Below are 26569 nucleotides of genomic sequence, written 5' to 3'. Positions count from 1 at the left end.
TAAGGTTAATCAAGTATTACTAAACATCCTGCCTTAGTTTCAGGTCACATGACCAAGGTCAAAGGTCATTTAGGGTCAATGAACTTTGGCCAAATTGGGTGTATCTGTTGAATTACCATCATAACTTTGAAAGTTTATGGATCTGATTCATGAAACTTGGACATAATAGTAATCAAGTATCACTAAACATCCTGTGCAAGTTTCAGGTCACATGATTAAAGTTCATTTAGGGTCAATGAACTTTGGCCAAGTTGGGGGTATTTGTTGAATTACCGTTATAACTTTGAAAGTTTATTGGTCTAGTTCATAAAACTTGGACATAAGAGGGTATCACTGAACATGCTGTGCGAATTTCAGGTCACATGACCAAAGTCAAAGGTCAGTGAACTTTGGCCATAATAGGGGTATCTGTTGAATTACCATCATAACTACGAAAGTTTATGGATCTGAATCATCTGATTTATGAAACTTGGACTTAAGAGTCATCAAGTATCACTGAACATCTCATGTGAGTTTCAGGTCACATGACAAAAGTCAAAGGTCATTTAAGGTCATTGAACTTTGGCCATTTTAGAGGTTCTTATTAGATTGCTGTCATAACTTTCAAAGTCTATAGATATAGTGTATAAAATGTTGATATAGGGGTAATCAAGTACCACTGACAAGTTTTAGGTCACATGATCAAGGTAAAATATCAATGAATGTAGTATTGTATCATTATATGAATATTGTTTTTTGTGAATAATTATTTTACAGTAGTTTTCAAAGTCAGAACTGCTGCTATATTGAATCGCGTGATGCAGGTGAGACCGCCAGAGGCATTCCACTTGTTTTTCTTGTTTCCTGTTTTCATGGATGAAATATATATATTTTTTCAGAATTTTTTTTTTGTTAATACACCTTTTAATCTATTTCAATATTCATGCCACAAACTAATAGTCTTTAAAAAAAAACCAGTCATCACTTTTTCATATATGTATCGATTTCTCTGATGAATTTTAATTCTGTTACACCAAATGAAGATTCAAATTTTTAAAATTGTTTTAATACAGCTTCTTGAATGGCTACCAATCACATGCTCATCATATTCGAATTGCACAAGTATTGCATTGAAATAACCAGAAAGATAGATTATAATACTATTAAGATACAAGGACTAGGTATATAAGGTCAACATTTCACAGAATTATTAATTTGCCTGATGAAATTTCTCTCTCAAGATTTTGGTGTTTGATGTGGTAATATACATGTAGATTGGAAAAAAAATGCTTGCTTGCATAATAGTATGATCCCTCTTATAAGCAACCCATTTTTTCATTGACCTGTTTTCTAAATGAACCCGTTTGTGTGTGGGAGGGGGAATCTGATTATTTGCCCTTTTCCAGATGAATTTTCTTGCTTTTGTTGATCTTTTATTTGGCACACTATGACAATGTTTGTTGCTTATAGACATACATCTAGTCTTAATAGAATAAAGTGTAAGTGACAAAGCAAGGTTATATAGCATTGTGAGTATGCAGGTTCTGTATTGAAGGCAAACACTAGAGGCCTGTGGGCCCCATCACATACGAAAGACAGAGAGGCATACCAAGTGATATTGATATGAACATATGTAATAGGTCACCACCGATGATGGGAAGGCCAGGCCTCGGAACACTAGAACCTGTCTCCTCTCGTCTTCGCAGCTCCCGGCCTGCCTCGCCAGACATCCAGATGTGATTCTGGTTGCTAGGTCAACACAGTATAGGCCCAGCCGATGATTGTGGTCTTGCCACCTCAGACCAACCACATAGAGTTGGACATGCTGAGCCATCTCAGTGTCTGTCTTTCTCTAGCTTTGCAAAATGTTAATTGCTTGGTGGTCATGTGCAAATCAAGTAACGTAGTAGACTGGCCAGACTCAGAAAAACTGTTGTTGGACCAAGTTAGACTGCATGCCCAGTTCGGCACTCTCGGCTATTGGTTCTGTGTTAGTTGTAACATTGCTTCAGTATCTTGTTTATGACAGAGTATGGGATTTTTGTAGTTTCTCCTTGTTATCAACTTGCATTATAAGTTCTTTGTACAACATTACTGTTACTTTAATAAGTTGCAATATATTCTTTTAAAGGATAAATCAAAATAACTAATATGTCTGCAATAGTGGTGTAGAATTTCCCCTTATGAAGATACAAGCCTTTTAAAACATTTTTTGGTGTTTTTTAAATTAAATTTGTTTCAACATAAATGCTGATATTTTGAAAACAAGCACATGAACCCCCAATTTTTGCACCTCTTTAGTACATGTATACCTTTCTCTACAACCATGCCAAATTTGGTGAAAAGGACATGGTATTTAAATAAAGTGCAGCATTTATTGTACTTCTTAAATTTCTGATATAAATTTCAAATTTTTTAGATAAGTTTCTGTCGCCTTTTACACCTTGAAGGTGCTACTACTCTTAAAAGCAAACGAATAGCAATGTGAGTGGATAATTCTGAACCATAAAATTTTGTGAAATCTAAATGTATTTTGACTGGGTAATAGAGGTTTACACTCAATGTTGTGATCTCGTGGGGTTTAAAAATTATTTTTATTGCATATTTCTCGAGACCTTGCAAATGAATGAATTCCAAAGCTCGAAAACAAAAAATCAAGCACATGAACCCATGTTAATTTTGTCTCACCTGCATAGCAGAGTGAGACTATAGGCGCCGCTTTTCCGACGGCGACGGCGGCGGCGGCGGCGGCGTCAACACCAAATCTTAACCTGAGGTTAAGTTTTTGAAATGACAGCATAACTTAGAAAGTATATGGACCTAGTTCATGAAACTTGGCCATAAGGTTAATCAAGTATTACTGAACATCCTGCCTGAGTTTCATGTCACATGACCAAGGTCAAAGGTCATTTAGGGTCAATGAACTTAGACCATGTTGGGGGAATCAACATCAAAATCTTAACCTAAGGTTAAGTTTTTGAAATGTCATCATAACTTAGAAAATATATGGACCTAGTTCATGAAACTTATACATAAGGTTAATCAAATATCACTGAACATCCTGCATGAGTTTCACGTCACATGACCAAGGTCAAAGGTCATTTAGGGTCAATGAACTTTGGCCGAATTGGGGGTATCTGTTGAATTACCATCATAACTTTGAAAGTTTATGGATCTGATTCATGAAACTTAGACATAATAGTAATCAAGTATTACTGAACATCCTGTGCAAGTTTCAGGTCACATGATCAAGGTCAAAGGTCATTTAGGGTCAATGAACTTTGGCCAAATTGGGGTATTTGTTGAATTACAGCCATAAATTTGAAAGTGTGTTGGTCTAGTTCATAAAACTTGGACATAAGAGTAATCAAGTATCACTGAATATCCTGTGCAAGTTTCAGGTCACATGATCAAGGTCAAAGGTCATGTAAGGTCAAAGAACTTTGGCCACGTTGGGGGTATTTGTTGAATTGCCATCATATCTCTATAAGTGTATTGGTCTAGTTCATAAAACGTGGAAATAAGAGTAACCAAGTATCACTGAACATCTTGTGCGAGTTATAGTAGTTTTCAAAATCAGCACTGCTGCTATATTGAATCGCGTGATGCAGGTGAGACGGCCAGAGGCATTCCACTTGTTTTGCATATTTGGAATTATTAGGTGCTAAAGTAACTTTGTGCAAAATTTGGTGGAAATAATATGGATTTCATTTCAACTGTGGAATGTTCTTACGATGCACAGTGTGATGACTTCATAATGTTGGATGATTACTTGATAGATAACATTTCATGTCTACTAACTGCAATATACATGTAGCCTCTGGATTGCCCATCTTTCATGTAGGCCTATCCCTCTTGAAAAACACCTGTCGAAATACAGCATTTAAGTTCTTAAATCCCATCAGTTGTGTCGCCCCCACCATTTTGGTGGTTGTGAACGTGAGGGGTTTGGGTCTTGATGTGTATTGAGAGAATGAATTTTCCATGAGATTGAGGTGGGCAGCTACTTCCAGTGAAAGTCTAGCCCCAGGGAGTTTCATTTTGGGCAGAAGGTGGAGATGCATGTACCTTGGTGTTCAATATTACGTTGTGGATCAAGGAGGGGTTTAGTCAGTTTTATGTAATATGGAGATATCTTTCCACTCATGATATGAGTTGAGTTCAATTTAAAGAGTGAAATTTAACACAGTTCATCACAATCAGATGAAAAATATGAAAGTTATATCATTTTTCCCTACACACTTTAAAATGGTAGGCATGCATGTGATATGTAGCCTACATGGCTTGCAAAGGTAATTATGTCTTCTATGATAAATTATTTTTCCTTTCATATTTTTTTCAGAAGCTAAATAATGGCCTTAGTAATTATTGCATGGTGAGTCAACACCATGTTTACATTCTTGAAGTAAAATAAATTCATTTAAAGAAATGAGCTTGATTCACCAGGTACTAGTAATTGTTGGGAGAAATCCCTGGATTCACTATGTTACCAATATCTGAAAAGCCATTTTGAAAAAATAGTTTGGTGCAGATGGATGATAATTCTTGTTCTATTTTGCCAGAGTTTTAAGTGTCTTGGCAGAAAAGGTCCCTTGAACTAAGCCAAAAGAGGAAAGATAAGGTGAAGAAGTTGCCAGATCAGTTAAGCTAAAGTCCTGACTTGCTGATCTGCACCCCATGATGACATTGGTAATACCATTAACCTAGTGTAGAGATGAGTTAATTTTCAGCTAAGCTTGTTAGCATGTCAGTGGGTCTAGCAGCCATGAAAGCAAGGTCTGTGAATTATGTCAGGGTTTGTCCAAGTGATCCATTGATTATTTTTTTGTGAAATGATCAATATCACCCTCACCCCACCCCAAACAGGTTTACCTCTTAATAAGGAAAGTTAAAGAGTCTAATATACTTCTTACCAAATAATTCAATGAAATGAAAAGAAGGAAGTTTTACATATTGCAAAAATAATGTATTGCTATAGTAGCCTAATAAAAGCTTGGCACCATTCACAGAAGTTCATTTTTTTTTTTTTTCAATATATATTCATTAGAATGTCCATCAAAATAGTTCATAGGAGGATTATAAATCATCATTGTGTCAAGTAAATTCAATATACTCTGTGAATGTAAATTATAATACATACATGTAGGGTACAGTGTCATCATGTTGGTTTCAAATCTTTAGCAACCTGCTACAGTATACATATTATATATTATCACCCGTATCAGATGTCTGGGCTGGTCATTTACAAAACCATATTGCCCAACATTTTCTGAATATTGGGAAGGGATAGGTATATTGTTTGTATTTTCCTCGGTCTCAATGCGCGTATTGACTTAGCATGCAGAGACAACGCAAAATATACAGGTCTTTGTATTTTCCCTGGTCTCACATCCGGGCATTTGAGGATGCGTATAAATTGTCATAATAAAGACAACGCTGGATCTGGGCACTTGCAAGTATGCCATAATGGTTAAGTGCAGAGCCTAGACCTTGATATTAACATGACACAATAGAAATCTATTCTTAAAATAAATAACGCCATTATCATGATATTTGCTCTAGATATCTGATTTGGGTGATAATAAAAATATTGACTGGCTCTTCTTTTGGGGAACATCAAATATATTGCTCTTAAAAGACCCATATTGCCCTCATCTAAAAACTCTTCTCTAGGAAGAACAGAGCCATTATATCAATGGCTCTGAATTGAGTGATCCATCCGTATAAGTTTTTATATATTTACATTTAATCTCATATCTTGTGCAATGTATTTTGCTGTGATTATATATATGGTAAATAAAACCAAACCAAACCATATCAAACCAAAATATGATACTTTTGCTGGCAATATATTTGATGTTCCCCTCAAGGCCAGTCAATATTATATAATTATTTTTGTTGAATTTTTTTTTCATTTTCTAGTATTATATTTCATTTCAATTAATTTTCATTTATTATTTATTTATATATGTATTTAGTCATTTATTTGTTTATTTATTCATTTATGTATTTACTTACTCATTAATTTATTTTCTATTATTTTCATTATATTTTTTTGGTTTTTTTTTATACTATGATTAAAAAGAACCTAATACCAATTTGCAACAATTTCAGTTTTGATCCATTTGTATGTTATTCATTATGAATTGAGTGCTCTCTTTAGAACCCATTTCTTTTCTAGACAAACTTCATGAAAATATTTGGCCATTCAGTATATGATCTTAGGTCTATTGTAAATTAGGAGTTAAAACTCTGCTGTTGACAAATAAAATTCATATCAAATGGAACAAACCAGAATCGGCATATATATATATTAACATTCCCTAAAAAAAAAATGAAAATTCTGGATACTCGTAACATGTATCTCAGTATATTTCCCATTCTTATTAATGATGAAATTCTTTGGCAAAAAAATATTAATATGGAAATTATCCGTATGTGAATTGGTCAATGCTATCGCTATTTTCAGATGATGAAATCCACATGTTTTTTTTTTCATATTGGTGAAATGAAATTTTAAAAAAGGAAAGAAACATTTCTGAATTGATCTTAATCTACATCCATGAACGATTCAAATACATGATGCGGAGAAACCCCACAAATAAATAAGCTTTTTGGAGTGTACTGTAAGCACTTGCTATTATACATTATCTGTCATAAAGTCCTTGAATACTATGAAGGTTTGGATTGTATGAATCACCTGTGAGCGGGTATTTCTTTGACACCATGCTTGTATTGTGCGGTGTTGAGATGAACACATGTAGAATTGATCTTACTATCAAGGTGTGGCTAATAAAAACACTTTATCATGCAGCCTTGTTGCTCTCATGAATAATTACGCTGTATTTTGCTCTTTATTGCCTTATTGATTTTTGCTCCCTTTCAATAAATGCCTGCTGAGACAACCATTTAAAAGAAGTCTACACTGGAACTTCTTGTACATGTTGTAAACTTGTATTTTCTCTACTGACATTACTGAAATGAACTGATACAGTACTATTGCTCCATGTATTCATATTCTCCATTAATGCGTCTCTTGATGAATATTTCTTGGGTTTTTTTTATACAAATTTGTTTTCAGGTAGGCCTAATACATAGCATACAGTGCAGATAACTATAATGTCAATTACTCTATTCTCTTCTATAAAATTGTGAAATAAAAAAGTTACCATAAAAACCTAAAGGTTTTGTTCACTTTGGAAAAAAGTGTCTGATAATTATGAACTTAAAAAACTGCAAACAATGTGAATAATGTACAGATTTGTTATCTTGTGATTATTAAAAGTCAACTGCAAAGGGGGATCTTAAATAGACTTGGTTATGTTTTCTTTGCTACTCAGACCGTTTTGCTCATGCTCATAAGTTCAAGAACTCTTCTCTTGTAAGGGTGAGGTTTGGATTGATATGAATGTAGGATATATATATTGAGGTTTTTTTAGGCCTGAACAATTTCTTGTAAATAAATGGTTATTTTGATGATTGAGTGGGTCTATTGCACTGTGGGTCTTCCTTTTATCAAAGTACATGCTTTTATAACATTGGTGTGTGGGGGGGGGGGGGGGGCAAGAGCCAAAAAAAATTGAATGACCAAGAAAAAAAAGAGAAAAGGAAAGGGATAAGGGGAAATATGATTTTCTTTTCCAAATATGTCAAAATCTGTCACAAACTTGGATTTTTGTTACAAAATGTCGAAATTTTTGCGCAATACCCCTTTCAAATTTTTTGGCTCATTACGCTACTGTTTTATAATGCAGTGAAATTGAAACCTTAAAATATACAGATATTTCCGATGCTTCTTCATGCATTAAAAAATGACCGACAGCATTGGATGGTTCAACTCAGGCCTAATGTTGATTAAATAGGTAATTCTTTTTTGAGGGAAAAAGAACTTCTCAAAATGATAGGTAAATAGTATTGAAAAACTGACATGATCTTACTTGTTAATGTGATTGTTATTATTGTAATTAATTACTGATATCATTTTCTATAGAAAATGAAAGGCATTTCAAATCAATATGTTACCTGATAAAGTGTAGGCCTTTATTTTAATTTCTAGATTGTAGATGTAATGTATGCAGTGTAAACAAGTGGAGAACTCTGTTATACTTTAATAGAACACCATTTAGACAGTCTCACTTTGAGACTCCATCTCCATTTAAACAAGCAAATCCCAGGGCTGAAAAGACAGATTTGACATGGATGAAGATGATTTTGGGGAGCTACATGGAGATTTTCATCTGGACGTAAACATAAGCATTCCCATAATGCATGTTTGTGGGTGCCATCTTTAACAAAATCCTGCTTGGCCATCTGTCTGTGTCTGTCATACACTTGTAGTGCAGTTGCATGAATGAATACAGTCTGTACTGGCAGTATGCAATTAGCATATGAAATACGTGTCCATAATCCACATGCTGTTGGTTTTCATTTTATTTTTTGTAAATGAATGAATTAATAATGAAGTGAGAAACACTGGTTCAGTAGCACTTGAGGAGGCATATGAAGTACTTTTTCTGAGGGACAAATCTCGCAATAAGAATCGTGATACAAGATTCACCAAGGGAATTAAAATATACTTGAAATGCATGTGCTTGAAAGTTTTGAAGGGTGAATTGCATATCATCAATGGATCTAAAGTTTCCTTGAATTTCGCTTGAAAACTTTTCTGTTTGTCTCTGTGTGTTAAGTGCGCGTATGTGTGTGTATGTACATGTAGGAAGTCCTTGTGTTCAGAAATTTATAAAACGTTTGTCCTCATCTATCATCAGAATGGCTTTATCTTTTTATAATGAATAAATGAGTTTTGTCCTGTTTTCATAGGAATTTGAAAAAAAATGTCATGAAATGATTGATCGCTCATGACAGCATATTGCTAAAAAAAAAAACCCATTGAAGAACCTGTTAGTGAAGCGGGATATTTATTCAACAATAGCAAGTTAGCCAAATTTTCTTCTGCTTTTTATCCAATGTTAAAAAATACATGAGGCACCAGATGATTTTGTATCATTATAACAAATGCTTGTGTAATCATTTGGGGAATTCAACGTATAAGATAAGTGTCATAATCTTGCTATATACGTCATGATAATATTGACTCCCAGTTTAAAAGGACATCCCTTTTATTATTTTACCTAGAAGCAGATTTAGGGGTGATTGTATGGCAACACACAAAAATATATACAGAGCTAGACAGGAAGAATTGAAGGTTGAAGCTTGCACCGAAAGGAACTACTTGTACGTCATTGGAATGACATCATCACTAGTTCATTTCATGAGGTCTGTCGTTGCATTAACATCGCGTTCTATCTCCATGTCCAGTTATTTTATCCTCCGTGCAACATTTCCTCGAGTAAGATAAACAAGATGTTTGGTGTGATCTTTTAAAGTGATTAATGGAGGGGCAACATTGAAAGATTAGCTTGTGCATCAGAACAACTGTGATGCATGCAGTTTGGTTTTATTGGGGTAGATAGAGGGGAGGATTAGGAATGGGAGAGGCGTTATATGATTTGGTGTAAGGTGGGGAGGTGGCAGAAATGAACGATTATGCCATCTTAGGCGATGCGCATGTTTACAGTGCAGCAAAAACTCAAGGAATGGGGTAGGGGATAAAGTAAAGGGATAGCCTGAAAAGTATACTTTATTAATAGAGCTACACGTTGGACCAGCATTTTCCCCAGAAATATTGCTCCAAAGTGAAAAAAAATGCTAAAACCTGACATCATACATACCTAACACTAACCTGAATCTAAGTACTCTTTTTTTTTAAATCAAATTAAAACCCTTACTCCATTTAACCTCAGCACTATATTCATTAAAAAAAAGGAACCTAAACAGGGACAGCCTTTTTGGAGCTAAATGTGTTAATACCAGGCCAAACTTCAATTAACCAAATGCATACTGTTAATGGGTGATCTTTGCTTTCAGATATTATTCTGAAAAAGTTTCTTATGGCTTTAAAGTGTGAAAATGTTTTTGATATCGGGGGTCGAATTATGAAACGTAAGTTAAGTGGGATTTTAAGGATGTAATTTGTGTGTGATCTTACCTTCCTTCCCTTTGCTTCTCTTCCGTGTCCCTTGTATCTCCCAGCCTCCCTTAGCGGTATTCTGATAATTAAACCTAGTTTAAACTGGAATTTTAAACCACTTCTATGGAATGCTGGGCTGTATAATCTTTCTTCCATATTCGTGACAAGTATAATGTATCAATTAATTGATTAAAATTCATAATTTGTGTACATTCATATTCTTCCCATTTTATGTCTAAATTAATTATTTGACAACTTTTTGCAGCAGGATAAGAATAATTTTTAACTGCTAAATTAGTTGACAACTGGCACTCCATAAGTGTAGTCTAAGTTAACCCAGGTTTAACTAACCCATGCCTATCAGAATACCACCCTTATGTTTAGTTGGGTTTGTGTAAATCAACAATACATGAGCTTTATGGTTGTCCATATCATCCATTTTTGTGCTGTGTTGTTCTTCCAATAACATAGGTTTATGAGTAGCAAGTATCATCTTTTAGTTGATATATTTCCTTGAAATTATTGCACCAATAATATTTGCCAGTATTTTTTTTTAGAATATGAAAACCTTTTTCTATGGAGTAGCTATCAAGCATGAATTTTCTGTATGATTTAAAGCAGCTCATGCATTGAATCATCCTGCCATTGGGCAGTGTTTGTATTGATGGCATAATTTGTTGAGTCAATTCCCCTGTCCATACCCCTTAACTTCTCGTCCAGACAATTTATCAGTCTGTCGCTCATTTTGGCCGTTCAAAAATCTCTGATTGCTAGTCTGGGGCAATAATGGATGTTGTAAGTTGCTTTCAGTCCAAACAGTGGGCTAGCTTTAGTGTGACCAATAGCTCTTGTTAGAAAGTAAACAGTCAGTGTCACTTTACTACACAGGGTGGAAACTCATCAGTTTATTCTCATCACGGCACCTTTAATAAGTCAATTTCTTAATATATTTATGTTAAAAGAATTTCATCAAAATATGGAATATGAAAAAATAAGTGCTATTGAAAATTGCAGGATAATGAAAGATGTAAATTAGATTCAGTTGTCATACAACTAAACAATTTTGCTTGAGGTTTTTATAATGGAATATCAACTGTATCTCATAGTACAGATATGCTGATGTAACCTTTAGGAGACACCATTTCCAAACGTTTTACATTATTCACTGCTTTATATAATTACTTAGTGTTAGTGGTCATATTCATAATGCAATGAAAAATGTAGTCTATTGTTTAATGTGTGAGACCATGTATAGTTAACTTTGACCTCCACTTATAAAACGTCATACAACCTTCACTTTCAGTATATGGCTTTTCCTCTGCGTTTCATTTAAAACAATTTTATGTAAGGATAAACTCCCCCTTTTAGAATTACTGAAAGGTGAAAATACTTTGTAAAGATATTTCTGCTATAAAAGAACACAGTATGGACTATGTGACCCACAGTGTGTTAATAGTGTGAAACACAATGTGGATATATCTTCACACTGTTTGGTTTGAACACTTTGACAGTGGGAATCACATATGTGAACAATGTCAAAATATGTGGCACTTTGTTGTTTCCAGCAACAATTTGTCAATTGTTTCTTATAAGTATCACAGTATATATTTGATGCTTTGTTTTTCAGTGAGAATGCAAAATTTATATGAAAGTACAATTCATTTAAACATTGTATTATTTTTCAAATCTATTGTCAAAGGTTGAAGAGGAGGTGTTTTTCTTTTGAACATTCTTGTTTTTTTAATCCCTCCAAATAGTGCATTGATTCTTGCATGGTTGAGAATATTTACTGATTTCTCTGTGTGAAAAGCTCCGCATAAAGACCTACAACAACCTGAGGCATGTGTACAGATTATTGTGCTGAGATCTCACCATTCTGAATAACTTAATATTTAGCTATTGCCTCTATGGAAAGTACTTGTTGTGTAGTCTGTTGTGATTTTAAAGGTACAGTACTAGTTTAAGTAGCTCGTATACTTGTACTGATTTTAAGGAGCCACCAAATCGATTTTTTATTTTCTATAGCCTGTAGGACAATTTTAAAGCAGCAAGTGCTGTGATAAGTAGTTAGTGCATTGCTTATAAGGACCTACTGCATGAATAGTAAGTAGCAAATGCTTTCATTGTTAGTAATTATTTAATTGCTCACTGCACTGGTTTTCAGTACTCACCTCACTGATTTTAAGTGGCAAGTACACAGTTTAGATGCAAGTGAACACTATCTTCATAAGATATGAACACACTTAGATATTTCTCACGAAAGATTACACCTTTGTATAGAAGTGGAATTCCCCTGAAACCAAAGAGATTTTTAATTACTAAATATGATTGATTCTTGTTCATTGAATTATGTGCACTGATCCTAATAAAATATTTAAAGAGTGTTTGAATTCATTTCATTATTGAAGGCTTTGTAGTTTGTTAATAGTTTTTGAAGAGTTTGTGCATAGATTCTCTGCCCTTTTTGTCAGGCGATGTATTGTAATTCAGATGCTCTTAAACCCAAAACTGTTCTAAACCCAAAGTGAATAAGCAACACACATCTTTCACTGAATTAATGTACAATCTGCAATGGATCTTGGTCTTCTGCAATAAGGGATGGGGTAAATAAAGGGGCTTTCACAATCGCTCTTTCGATCGTTTGTGATCATTTGGTCACAATATATGTTGCACACAATCGTAACGGTTGTAAGCAGTCGCACCACTGATTGTGAAAGGGACTTAAGAGACAAATCAACGTCTTTAATTAAAAAGAAATAATTTTGTATTTTCAAAATCATTTTCTTATAACAGATTTATCCAAAATCTGTCACCATCTGAAGCTCAGTATGCCTTCTTTTGCATTTACATGTATGATTATTATCATGCTCACTTTAAGTAAATTTGGACTAAAAATACTAGTGATTTACTTGGGGATTATTCCTACATGTTGTAGGAGTAATTGTAATTGTGCTGTAAAATAGAACAAAAAGTAACTATACCTAGAGACAGAATACTCAAATCTAGTTTTTCCATAAAGCAACCCAATCGTATTTAAGTAGTTGTTCTTCCTGGCATGAGCTTTTACAAACTGAATAATACAACCACCTGCTTTGAAAATGGGGAATTTTCCTGTTCCTATAAAGTATTGCCCATCTTTATATGTGTAGATTTTTGTGTGCATCGTTTTTTTGTTTGTAAATGTCTTTGTTATTTATTGCCAAATCCTCTGTGAGAAAGAAAATGAAAACAGTGTGAGATACTTCCAAACATCAGAGTGTTTTGGGAGAGCAAACTTTGATACAGCTTCTCAGACCCATGAGAGAGAAAAGGACAGAAAGAAAGAGAGAGAAAGAGAGCTCTTTAGGCATGGAGTGTATCATTGTTGTGTATGCCCAGCTGTGCGCATGCAAAACAGAGAATAACGTCATTGCAAAATGGTGAAGTCATCTCATTTAAGACGACATTGTAAATCAGGCATTCTCCCTCTTGGCATTGGCTTTTATACTCGGAAACTCCCTTATACTACAAGGAAGGATAATAAGTAGAAATATATGATAGAAATTGAAAGCACAAAATCACTTTCTCTTTGAAATGAAAAAAAAAAATGATGATTTCTTTTTCTTTTAATTCTATTTTATAACCATGTATGTTTAGAAACAAAACGTATAATTTATATATTTATGTTTAATGAAAGAAATAGATTTAATACTAAATGAAACTTTTCTCTTGTGAAATTTCTTGATTGCAGTTCAGTATTAATCTATATTTAAGTGAAAATACACAGAGCTCAAGCCTCAACTTGAACAAGAATGTACAATATGGATAAATAATTATGTGATAATGTAGTTTGATCTGCTCATGAATAAATTTGGTGATTACAGCATCGATAGCAATTATCTGCCATAATGATAGTATTGCCCCTATTCACCAAAGTCTTTACTAAGTCATGTAAGAACGGAAATGGGCCATAAAAATGTGTTATACTTTGGTTTGAACGGATAATATAACATGATATTGTGAGCAACTGCATACACTCTAGGAGTTGAGCTGAGAGAGAGAGGAAGGGGATAAAGATATCGAAAGTAGGTCATCAAGATGCACACACTGTGCTCTTCAATTGATCCCTGGTTGCTATGTGTTATGGTTTGGTTTGAACGGATAATATAACATGATATTGTGAGCAACTGCATACACTCTAGGAGTTGAGCTGAGAGAGAGGAAGGGGATAAAGATATCGAAAGTAGGTCATCAAGATGCACACACTGTGCTCTTCAATTGATCCCTGGTTGCTATGGCAACTTATCATCCAGAGGCTGGAAGAAGATATGTAATTACACCATTTTTCTTCTCTCTCTTGCTATTCTTCCCTTTCTTCATCATTGCTATAGAGCTTCTTGAACCTCTCTTTCCATCTGTTCTACAATCGTCTTTTTTTTTCTCTCTCTTCATGTCTCTTTCTGATATTCTTTTATCTTGCTTCATGTGCCCCTTTCATTGTTAGCTCATTGTTGTATTTTTCTCTTTTGTTCTCTGTTTCTCTGTATCCTTTCTCATTCAGTGATACATAGCCTTTTAGATGAAAATATAATTGCTACAACATTGGTTTAATCCTATCAACATGTGGCTTCTGTACTCTATTTGTCTGTTTCTCGGTCTGTATGTCTCTGTCATTCTCTCTGTCTTCATTTCCATATCTCCCTTGGTCTTTCTCAGTCAACAATAAAAGTGTATTGACATTGATTTATGGTTTGCGATGCTCTCATGATATAGCAAAAATGACAATGAGTCTTATTGAAAGTCAGGTTGGTTTTAACGAAGAGATCTGTAAGATGCAATCATGACAACAAAAGATGGACAAAGTGTGAGGCTCCAGTGCATAACAGTCACACAAGTGCGTCATAGCTCCTAAAATAGATAGCATGGGAAAGCACACAAGAAAGCAGAATATCATAACAAGGGTTTATACATATTTTCCAATATGGATATCTAGTAAAGCACTTGTTGGTTTCTTTTCATGAGAAAATCAGTGGCATACACAAGAAATTTAAATAATGCATGGACTAAATCTGTGTTACAAGTAGATAATTTGTCACAAAATTTGTTTTTCTAGTTTTGTATTAAATCATAAATACTCAAAGCATAGATATTCAGTCTTTTATCACCCTGTATGTTACACTTTAAATTCCAAGGATTTAAATAAATCCAGATTGGCTGCGAATGGTGACCAGCCAATTTTTGGATTTATTTTTAATCTTTAGGATTAACTTTTAAATCTTAAATGATTTAAATTCAAATCTTTTAGCTTTATGATTAAATCCTCTTGGTTTAAATCTCAATCTAATATTTGGCTGATCACTATTCACAGCCAATCTGGATTTCTTTTAAATCCTTGGAATTTAGAGTGTACCATTTTCATATTTTGGATGTTCAGTGTAGTTCTGTTTGTTGATGTGAAATTAGTGGCCCGTATAATTTTGATTTAATTTAAACCAACTATCATTCAACTATCATTCAAAACTTCTTAAAGGTCCTGTCCATCTTTCCTTCTCTCTTGTACCCCACTCAATTTTAATCTTTGTCATACCTCCCACCCTCATTTTATCAGAATATCAATTTAGCTCCACTTTCAGAGCAAATCAAACTGATTTTTGGTTAACTTTTAGAACATAATACAAAGAGTTTTAGATGCAATTGAATCATCAAATCATAATGTTTGTATTGAACATGTATTATGTGGAAGCAGCTGTCTTAAAAAAAAATGAATACATCCCTTCCTCATTTTATTAAAAACCCTAGACTATGGAGAAGTCCATGTTATTCATTTGATTTGGGCCAAATGTGACAAAATAATATTTATGAATGTGAACTTCTTCATACTGAAATTAATCAAGCTTATTGAATGAAAAGTACAATAGCTGTAAAAATATCAAACTCTCAATTTCAGAAGACATCCAGTTTGACCCCCCCCCAAAAAAAAGGTATAAATATAAAGCTTTGCCTACCATTTGGAAAGAAAAAAAATTTACTTCCGAATCTGATTTTGTTTTCTTCTATGTGAATATAAGATATGAATGATTAATTTGTAGATGACCAACAATGTTTATCTGTTTAAACATTAATAGTGGCAAGCTTTCATTAATGCATTGTCTTGGGATTGTTTATCTCCTGTGTTTGTACATCCATGGCTATACTGGTATACCTCAGAATCTTTATCTTAACATGATTATCGGACTTGGTAAATATGTGTTTATCAAGGCAAATTTTATTGTTGGAAAATAAAACTTGAGTTAAATTGGTTTCAAAAGTACAAATTTTGTTTGCCTAGAAGTCAGAATTTAAAAACATATTACAAAGAGCTATTTCTCACGAAAGTCCATATATTCAAGACATATTCTGGAGAAGGAAGAAAAATGCTTAACAATCACAAAAAAGCATGTGGCTTAAAAGGCCTGTCGTGATTTTATGACCTTTTAGCCTCAGATGATGTGAAAGGACTTGAGATTCATGAATCTTAGGACAGGTAATCAGTCATGTGATTTGAAATCAGTCATGTGACAGCCAAGGTTTGAAATCTACAAAGTTCATCTGATTCTGTGAGTTTACAATATTCATGGTGGAATAAATCCTATTCTACCTGTGTATTGTAGAATGCATTGATGCAAGATATCAGTAATCACACTCATCGCATGCATGTACCCATGTCTAATTAAACCCCTCCAATTAGGTTGTTTACTCTCTCTTCTTCTTTCTCTATCTCTCTTTACCTTTCTCCTCTCCCTGTCTTCCTCTGGTTAGATTAAACCAATTTTTGTTTTCATTTATTTTCATTATGATATTCTTGCTTTATAGATTTTGAAAAAAAATTGTGTCTAGAATAAAAAAATTTGAGTATGTATATCTCAACTGAAAGATTTTAGTTGATAGTATTTTTAAATATATCACAATTGAGAATGGTAGTCTCTTGCAGAGAAGGATTTTTGTTTCTTTCTTTATCCCCCTCTCTCTCCCTCTCTCTCTCTCTATCTTTTCACTGTCTTGATATGACCATGTATCATGAAATTGGTCTGATTTTTTTTCCAGGCTCTCTTATGCATGCAAGTAAACATTTAAAATTGCTCCTGCATCGCTAATTAAAGAAAAGGTCATCTTCAGGAGTGGAGGTATCCACCGAACCCTGTCAACTAATCCAAATATTGGGCAAATGCCAGTGAAAATGTAAACATATTGATTGCTACATTTTATGTGTGCTTGTACACTGACATAAATACTCTTGATGTATCTTATACTGGTTTGCACTGCCTGCGACAGATGTTGTATGGTATGCTGTTATAGTAACTTCGAATTTATCCCTTTAATTTTTTATTCATTAAAAATAGCAACATCCATGGTGTACTTGTATTGAATCTGTTGACTAGAGTATTCACAATTTGATTGTTTTCTCTCTCTAAAAAAGGATATCAAATGCTACAAATTCATGAACTAATTATAATGTACAGGATACCCCCCACACACACACCATACCAAACACTTTCAGCACACAAATCAATGATGGAATGAAATTTTGTGTTTTCAACTGTGTGATCATATACATATTCAGTTTCAATACATTATCATTTCAGGATTATTGATTCTGGTCTAAAACCCCAAAATTGGAAATATCATAATTCAAGAATACAAGTATTGCTTTGCTGGCAGTAGGATTCTTATTCTTCAATTATTGGAAGCTTGGAAATGGCAGCATTTCATATTCTAAATTGATTTTGAAATAGCTTAGAGGCAAAAATCTTTAACACACTTCAGTTACATGGACTGTGGAACAGTTTTGACAGTGGAAGAGGGAGGGGCTGCCCATGCAAAAAATCATAATCAGATGGTCATTTTTTTTTTTTTTTTGGGGGGGGCTAAAGCCCACCCAGCTCCCCCCGAGTTAACTACAAGTCTATCCGATTTTGATATTATGTTTACGACGACCCCAGATGACCAGTTATTTTGATCATTAATACCTTTGTTATCTACTGTAGATGTAGACATACTCCTCCCAATTTCCATTCATTTTGATTTTTTTTATTATCACTCTCATGTGAATGAATTCAACTACAATGCCTTGATGAAACCATGCCAAATATTGTTATTATAATACACAGGAATCCCTATGCTTCTATAATACTATAAGCCTATAATGCCACAGAGGTCTAATGTACATGTAGTATTTTGTATTGCAAACTGTGTATAGAATTGCCATAGCTCTATTTATAGTGTTAGCATTGAAATCCTCCACTTCCTTGTAAATTATTTTTCTATTGCAATTCAAATCTTATTTTGGATGTTTGTTAGTTTGTTTCTTTTGTTGTTTAGTTAAGATGGTCTGATAACCGATAAGGTTATGAGTAATATTTGCTGTTCATAAAGTTCTGCACAATGTTATTAACATTTTCATTCAATAGGCCCCTTGATCTCATCAGCCTAAATTCAAGCAATATAAAATTGATCAATTGTAACCCTTTCACTTTATTCTTGAAACCATGGGGTGTGTAGGTATAGCTTTGCCACAAAGCAATGTCGACTTTCCCTGAAAACCTAGTCCATAAAATCAAGTGATTCTCTCTTTGAAACAACAAGACTGTCCTTCCGTAGGCTGAAATCTCTTGGAAAGATCCACTTTTCAAGGAAAAATGTTGAAGACTTGGAAATCCCAATGTTTCCAGTTTATCTGCATTCATACTGTAATAATCTTTATGTCTGTGGGTTCTTACATTTTTCTATATAAACAGGATGCATTTATGCAGTAGATTAATAGTGACATGCACATTTTGTTTGGTTTGTCATTCATTTTGGAGCACTTTGAAGATAAAATTCAGAGAAAAGTAGATCGTGTGGCTTTTCCTATCCAAGAAAAGTATAACCTAAATAAAATGGTGATCTTAAATTTGATTCAATGTGTAACTGTAGTAGAGTGAGTGGTTTTAAGTTGGTATCGGGAATAAATATGCACAGCCGGTTTCTTGTGGATCTCAACCCTTTTTCTGAATCTGAGCTCATTTACTATTCTCTACACACTCTCGATTTTCAGTAAAAGAGATATCCCGCTCGGGCTTTCATTCCTTATTTCATTTTGGTAGGGGACATTCCCACAAACATCTGCTGAGGAGCATTAGGATCCATGGCATGCAATTCCCATCTTGCGCATTTCCACATTACCTTGAAAGAAGCTCATCTTTCACTCGCAGCCATACTCAGAATTGATCAATGTGTATTTTACAATCTTTTTGTATCTATGGGAACATGGTATTGGGAGTTACTAACCACTGTCAGTATTACTGTATTCTGACCTCAGTTTGTACTTTAAATGATCGCTTGCATCCGCCATTTTTCGTCCCAATCATTCAAGCTTTCAATATGATGGATGTCCCAATTTGAATCCATTTGGCTGGGTCAGACATTCTGTACAACTAGGGAGGTGTTTGGTAATGGGTTGGGTTATATAACATTGGTTAGTAGGATTCCACCCTTCCTCCAATAGCCAATCCTGTTTCTGTCTTCCTTTCTCCCTCTCTTTTCACTGCTTCCTCCTCTTCTTCATTCATCCTTCTCTCTCTCTCTCTCTCTCTCTCTTCCTTCCATCTTGACTAACTTTACAGCATGATATGTGGAAGCGAGCTTTCACTGGGTGTACTCGCTCAGTCCACAGTGTGTTAAAGCAGAAACATAAGAAGTTATCAAAGAAATTAATTATTTCATTGTCATTGTTATCATCCTTGTTGATAATATACATTTTTTTAAATGTTTCGTCATTTTGTATTCTCGTGAAAAGTACTAGATTGAAATTGCTTGGATTTTTGGATTAGACTGTAAAGACCTACCTGAAATCATGAAGGAAATATCAGATGATCTTGCCTATGTATCTTTATTTGCAAGGCAGATATTTTATATAAATCAATTACATATCAACAATCTGATTTCTTCCATGTCTGATATGGGTATGAAATTTGAAGAGTTAATTTATCTACCAATTTACTTTGTTTCTCTGTTCGCTTATTTTAAGAATAAAGACATATAGAAGGTAGCCAATAATATTATGGTCTTTAATGGGCTTTTCATTGCTACATGTACACTGAGACAACAGTTGCAGTTCATTTATTTTTAGTATTACTGTTAATGTTATCCCAATTTCCTACTAAATTTTCTTATTTTTTTTATTGTCTTTTACAGAATAGATCATCCAAACATAGTGGCACTATTGGACATATTTGAAGACAAGATGCATGTATATTTAGTTATTGAATTGTAAGTATTCTTTTATATCCTACTCTTTAAACTACAGCTATTTTTTATCAATTTACTTATATTGTTGTGTCATCAATCGTTGGGGCGCTTTTCTTGGCGATGATGAAATTGAGAATTGCAATGGGTGAGGAAGTACTTATGCTGTGCAAAGTATTTTTTATAAATAAAACATTTAAAGACTGTATATTGTTCCTGTAAATCCCAGAATGCACCATTCAAATGAACGATTCATTACAAGATTGTTTGAATGTGCATTTCCTAATAAAGTTATGATGTGAAAGATATGAAATGAAAATGCATTTTGTGTGTTAAATATTTGAATATTACAAAAAAAATTGATATTTTATTTCATGAAAATAGACCTCCAAATTTATGTTAAAACTTCTATGTACGAAAAATTTTGTATCAAGAAAAAAAAAGTTTATAAATAGAAATTATGATGAAGAAACCCTTTCTTAATATTCTAATAGCAAATCCCATATGCCACTAATTGTTTTTTATGAGGATTCATAATTATAATTTACTTCAATAACTGCATACATCTACTTGATTTATGCTAGTTCAGCCCTTGAACAAGCCATACCCGAATAGTACTCCCAAAGATTTTTGCGCGATAGCGCCATCTCCCGTTGGTGCTTACTACCCATAGAACATCGCGCGATGTGCGACCATCTTCCTCTTTGCTTTTCGCAAGCCTATGAGTAGGACGTATCAGCTAAGTGCTCTTGAAAATCGCTCAAAATTTTTGTATTTTGTTCATTCTCCTCACTCATATATCTCCCTTTTGCAATCTTTTTACTATATTGTATGTGAGATTGTTATAATCTGTTACCCAGCGCGGCTTTGGTGTGTTTTTGTTGCACTGTTTATCCGATCTTCACAGGTGGGGCCTTCAATTATTTTCCTTTAGCTTTTATTCACTCCAGTTGAATTCTTGCTTCTTCAATCACTTGTTGATTGTTTTCTGGTTGATTAAAATCGTTTAATCGCCTCTTTGTTCTGATTGTTTTTAATTGATCGTTGATTAATTAAAAAAATTATATAAAAAATTCTTAGAAACTTCTTGACTTTGTCTTATTTGCAGGTAGACACCTAGATTGTTTGTCTTCTTAGGTCTCTCCTTTTTTCGGTTCCTCTTTTTCAGGAGTGGGAGTTACAAGTTTCTTACAATTTGTTCCTCCTTGTCTCAGCGTAAATTCTTTTGCGCTATTTAAAAAAAAAAAAATTCTGACAAGTCTGTCGGCTTTTTTTCTTATAGGAGGACGTTTAGGCCGGACCGGTCTTTCCAGTTTGTTTTTCACTGTTTTCCTTTCCTTTACAGGAATTGTTTTTACAGCTTTTTCTAGCTTACGCCAAAAAACAAACAAACAAACAAATTTCTGTTTTGGCCAATAGACAAACATAATTTTTTTTTTTTTTTACATAGCTCACCCATTGAGTAGCGTGTTATTTCGTTCCTAGATTGGTGGCGGTTACAGGAAATTTCTTCTCTGTCCCCCCCCCCAAGAAAAAACTTGTTTTCTGTTTTTTTTCAGGGGAATTGCCTGATGAGTGGGGCGGCTCCAGCCCCGGGGGACCTTGCGCTGCCGCTGGGATCGATCCTATACCAAGCGCCTTGATTTCGGCAGAAAAAAAAGGTGGTAGCCAAGGCCGCCAGTCCTAAACCAAACCAGGGTTCTGATGCAGCTATGACCTCATCATTACCCCTAGGGCTGATCGATCCACCGGCTACCGGGTCACCAAAAGTCCGGGAGGAGAGTGCGGTGCTCTCCGCCCGGCACAGGTCAGGCTTGATGCCGTCAGAATCTTCCTTAACTGGGAGTTTCGGCAAAGGGCTGCCAGCCCCTGACCGTGAGAGGCAACACAATCTGACCCCGTCAGATTCGGGTGAGGCATCCTCGTTGGTCGCCGTCCCGCCAGGGTCGGCAAGTCGTAAAAGATCACCCGCGCCTCTTGTACCTTCTTCTGCTCCGGCCACGCCGGCGGAGCCCGCAAAAAAGAAGAAGAAGCGGTCGAAAGAGAAGGCGGTAAGCCCCGGTGCCCCGGGCAATCCTCTTTCTGACGCTTGTGCCGGTGGCAAGATGGCTCAACTATTCACGTTGCTCCAATCTGCTTTCGAGCAGTGTGGTTACCCCCCATGCTCACCGTCAGTCTCCTCCGCTGGTGTCCCCGAGCACCTAGCGAGGCAAGCTGACAGTAGCCGCCAAGCACACCGGGGGTCCTCCAGTGATTCACCCGAATCACCGGCTCGAGTACCGGCTAGCCTGGTACCTCAGGAACGCGTGTTCGATGCGACACGCGCTCTGAATCCGACACGCGTGATCCAGCCGACACACGCTGTTGAAGAGTCCCCCCGTCTTTCCGAGAGCCGGCCGAGAGGCAGCGTGGCACCTGCGGCTCTCGGAGCTCCACCGGGAGAGGAGACTTGTCAATGGGACAACCTCCCGGAGCAGGCCGTGGAGCATGACTCGTCGTGCGAAGAGTCTTATGGAGACGATCAGTACGAGGATGATCCCCAATCCTCCGCCGACCCTTCGGTGAGCGCTCAGGCGCTACTGGAGAAATACCTGCCTCATATCTATCCTCCTAGTGAGCATGATAAGGAGGCAGATGAGTCCTTGTTTTTTGCCCTGACAGCTCAGAGCTCGGGTGGCATAAAACTAACCAAGGACTTTAAGGCAGCATTTGATAATGCCGCCGCCTTAGCCAGCGCCCCAACGGCTAAGAATAAGAGACATAAAACCTTCGGCAAGAAATTCAAATTTGCCGCGGAGGACACGGAGACGTTTTTTACGCCCAAGTCCTTCTCCCCCGAACTCGACCGCATCGGGGCGAGGCTAGGGGGCTGCTTCTCTACCGGGCAGTTTCGTGCGCTAGAGAAGGAAGACACAGGTTACGAGCTGCAAGCGCGCTTGTCATTACGCCTCACGGCCTATCTCGGGGCCTTAATGGCCCTCCGAGCTCAGGCATTGGAATTGGGGGTGTCAGTCAGCGACGCCGTCGTCTTGGACGAGGCGTTGCTGTCTTTAGTGGGTGAGCTATGGATGCAGCTGTCGTATTCCGCAGCCTTGGCATCCAACACTCGGCGGGAGAGAGTGCTCACGAAGCTTGGCATCCCGCAGAAGGACATTTCAAATTTCCTTCCAGGAATACCCCAGTCAGGAAAGTTCCTCTTCGGGGGAGAAGCGGCCTCTCTCCTCAAGGAGGAGATAGAAGGCCTTGCGGCCTTCTACTGATAGCGCCTAGGTGGCCGAGGAGGTCGTGGTTCCCTCAACTACTTGCACTAGTGAGGGGCGATCCTCTCACTCTTCCAATGACGCGGAACTTAGTTTCTCAACCCCTCTTGGGGATCATGCATCCAAGGCCGGAGTCACTTCACTTGACTGCATGGCCGCTCTCGGGGAGGATGCTCGGGCCCTAGGCCTTTCCGTTCGGGCAGCTAAGTTTGTTTCGGAAAGCAGGCGAAGCTCTACGCTGGGTTTATACAACTCCAGACTTGGTGGTTTTTCGGAGTGGTGCAATCAACGCTCACTCAACCCTCGCACTGCATCGGTTGCGTCGGTTGCAGAGTTTCTCGTTGGCCTTTTTGATAAAGGCAAAGCGATTGCAACTATCAGGGGTTATCGGTCCGCGATTACGGCGACGCATTGCGGTTTCTCGGATGGTTCTTCGGTATCCAACTCGTCAGTCATTTCGAGTTTACTGAAATCCTTCTTTTTGAAGCGTCTGCCAGTCAAATCATTAGCTCCATCGTGGAGCTTGTCTGCGGTACTTAGGGCCCTTGCGAAGCCACCATTTGAGTCTCTAGCGGAGGCTTCTCTCCATAATTTAGCTATTAAGACGGCGTTTTTAATAGCTATTGCCTCGGGGCAGAAGCGGAGTTCTATTCACGCTCTATGTATTTCTCTGGGACATATTCGTTGGGAAAGGCGGGGTGTTAGGTTAATTCCGACCTCCTCTTTTATTGCCAAGAATCAGACGATGTCTTCTGGTTCAGTCGAAGTCTTCCTTGCACCATTGTCAAATTTTTCCTCTGTTCTTGAGGATAAATTGTGGTGTCCCGTGAGAGCGTTAAAGTGGTATATCAACCGTACAAGGTCGATCAGGAAATCAGATCAGTTGTTTGTAATTTCTCGCAAGCCGTTTTCTGCAGCGTCTCGCGATACAATCTCTAGATGGATCGTTGAAGCTATCAGCTCAGCGGGCGCGGACGCGTTGCTTGCAGATACAGCCAGGCCAAAGGCCCATGATACGAGAAGTATTAGTACTTCGTGGGCCCTCTTCCAAGGGATCCCAGTCGAAGACATCTTGAGAGCCGCCTTTTGGCGCTCTGCGAATTCTTTTACAGCTTTTTATTTGAAGGACATCCCGTCCAGCGAGGAAAGGTTTGCCTCTTCAGCGCTAAAAGCAGCGACGGCTGTATTTTCATCTCCCTAAATTATTTTAATTTTTTCCTGTGCTTACCCTTTGAAAACATGCCTCCCCACGGGTGATTCCGTGTTGATCTAGCATAAATCAAGTAGATGTATGCAGTAATTGAAGTAAATTATGAAAATACTTACTTGATTTTCTGATTTACGAGATAACTGATACATCTACTTGATCCCCGCCCACCAACCCTCCGCCTTGCGTAGCAACATGTTTCAACGTATAGGATTGCAGTACGAGGAAGATGGTCGCACATCGCGCAATGTTCTATGGGTAGTAAGCACCAACGGGAGATGGCGCTATCGCGCAAAAATCTTTGGGAGTACTATTCGGGTATGGCTTGTTCAAGGGCTGAACTAGCATAAATCAAGTAGATGTATCAGTTATCTCGTAAATCGGAAAATCAAGTAAGTATTTTCATAACTTGAACCTTGATAAAGGCTTTCAGTCATGTGCACAATATTTATTTGATGTTATCATATATACATGTCTAGATCTAGATTCATATAACTTTTCATATGTATAATGATACTAGGTCAGGCAGACATGGGGGGGGGGGATGCTCAGATTACAATCAGAAGGGGTTGTGTGGCTGAAACCTCAGAACCCGTACGCACATCCATTTGTCTAAGGATTTTTTGTGAAGAGTGGACCTATGTCTAGGGTTTTTTAGCTTTGATTATTACACATTTTCAGCTGTACTGTAATGCAATTTTAATGATAAAAAAATGAATATGTGTTCGTGGCAAGACTCAATCCCTTTCCTGCAATCTCTCTTAATGCAATTTTTTACTGATTGCACCATTCTAGTCGAGATGACAAAATTGTCAAATTACACTATATATCCTATATTCATGAGGTGTAATCACCTGCGCCGCCCCCTTGGTTATTACGAGTATATTACATACACACATTTTTAATGTAGGCTGGAGTATTTGGAACATATCCAGAAATCTCAGACAAAATAATGAGGGAGAAAAGAGAGGAATGAAATTAGAGACCCATGTCTAAAGATATTTTGAAAAAAATAGGACTCATGTCTAAGGATCTTTTTTAATGAAAGGGGGACCCATTTCTACGGATATTTTTTTGAAAAAGTTACCCTTCCCAGCAGCACATCCCTGTATACCCTATATGCGTGACTACCATCCTCCTCCTTTTAACAATGGCTCACAGCAATATTGTGAACAATTAAAAGCATGAACATGCACTTAAACAGTGAACAATTGAAATCATGAAAAGCCAAATACATGTAGACATCATCTTAAAAAGAAACAAGTGTTTTTTTTTTATTTTAGCCAAGGATCAAGATTGTCTATTGGAACCTGTATCCCTGAATTGAAGTGTAAAATTGCATTCAAATCCAAACCTTCATTTAAGAAGTCACAATTGTGGACATTCATTAGGTCTGAAAATCAAGGATTTCTAGTGTTTAATTGGAGATGAGAGTTAGGAAGTCACGATCGTATGTGCATTGATGTGGAAGAGCTTGTAGACGTGCAATTGTAGGTTATCTACTGAAGCAGAATTTACTCCTGTGAATTTGTAGGGGCCCCTAATTTAGATGCATATTGTGGATCACTCGTGCATCCATTTTTTATTTATAGACAAACTTTTTGTTGTGATGCATTCTCGCATGATCAATATTGATTGAAATTTGTATTTTTGTAATTGTTGGACTATTGTTCTTCTTATTGAAAGATATTTTCCGAAACACAAGTGATAACATAGATAAATTAAAAAGAAAGACATTTTGATCACATCATTTTAGTGAATTTCATAGAAATTTAAAAGTCAAAAACTTATGTGAGCAAGGTTATTTTTATTTGACTTTGTAGTATTATTAATTTTGTGCACAAACTGTAA

The 26569-nt window shown here is 36.3% G+C and overlaps 2 protein-coding genes across 2 annotated transcripts in view; both read left to right on the top strand.

Annotated features, from left to right (window-relative positions):
- Positions 1-20682, top strand: part of LOC135153752 (calcium/calmodulin-dependent protein kinase type 1-like) — a 61954-nt gene extending 41272 nt beyond the window's left edge. Inside the window, exon 3 of the mRNA XM_064097885.1 lies at positions 20201-20682. Within this exon, the coding sequence (XP_063953955.1) occupies positions 20201-20279 (79 nt within the window). The 3' untranslated portion in view covers positions 20280-20682. The remainder of the gene's footprint in view (positions 1-20200) is intronic.
- A 3574-nt stretch (positions 20683-24256) lies between these two features.
- The window catches only part of LOC129255571 (calcium/calmodulin-dependent protein kinase type 1-like), a 46542-nt gene continuing 44229 nt past the window's right edge, over positions 24257-26569 (top strand). Inside the window, exon 1 of the mRNA XM_064095988.1 lies at positions 24257-24660. Within this exon, the coding sequence (XP_063952058.1) occupies positions 24257-24660 (404 nt within the window). The remainder of the gene's footprint in view (positions 24661-26569) is intronic.

Source organism: Lytechinus pictus, chromosome 3 (assembly GCF_037042905.1).
Source record: "Lytechinus pictus isolate F3 Inbred chromosome 3, Lp3.0, whole genome shotgun sequence".
NCBI classification, from domain to species: domain Eukaryota; kingdom Metazoa; phylum Echinodermata; class Echinoidea; order Temnopleuroida; family Toxopneustidae; genus Lytechinus; species Lytechinus pictus.
This window is presented reverse-complemented; position numbering and strand designations above follow the sequence as displayed.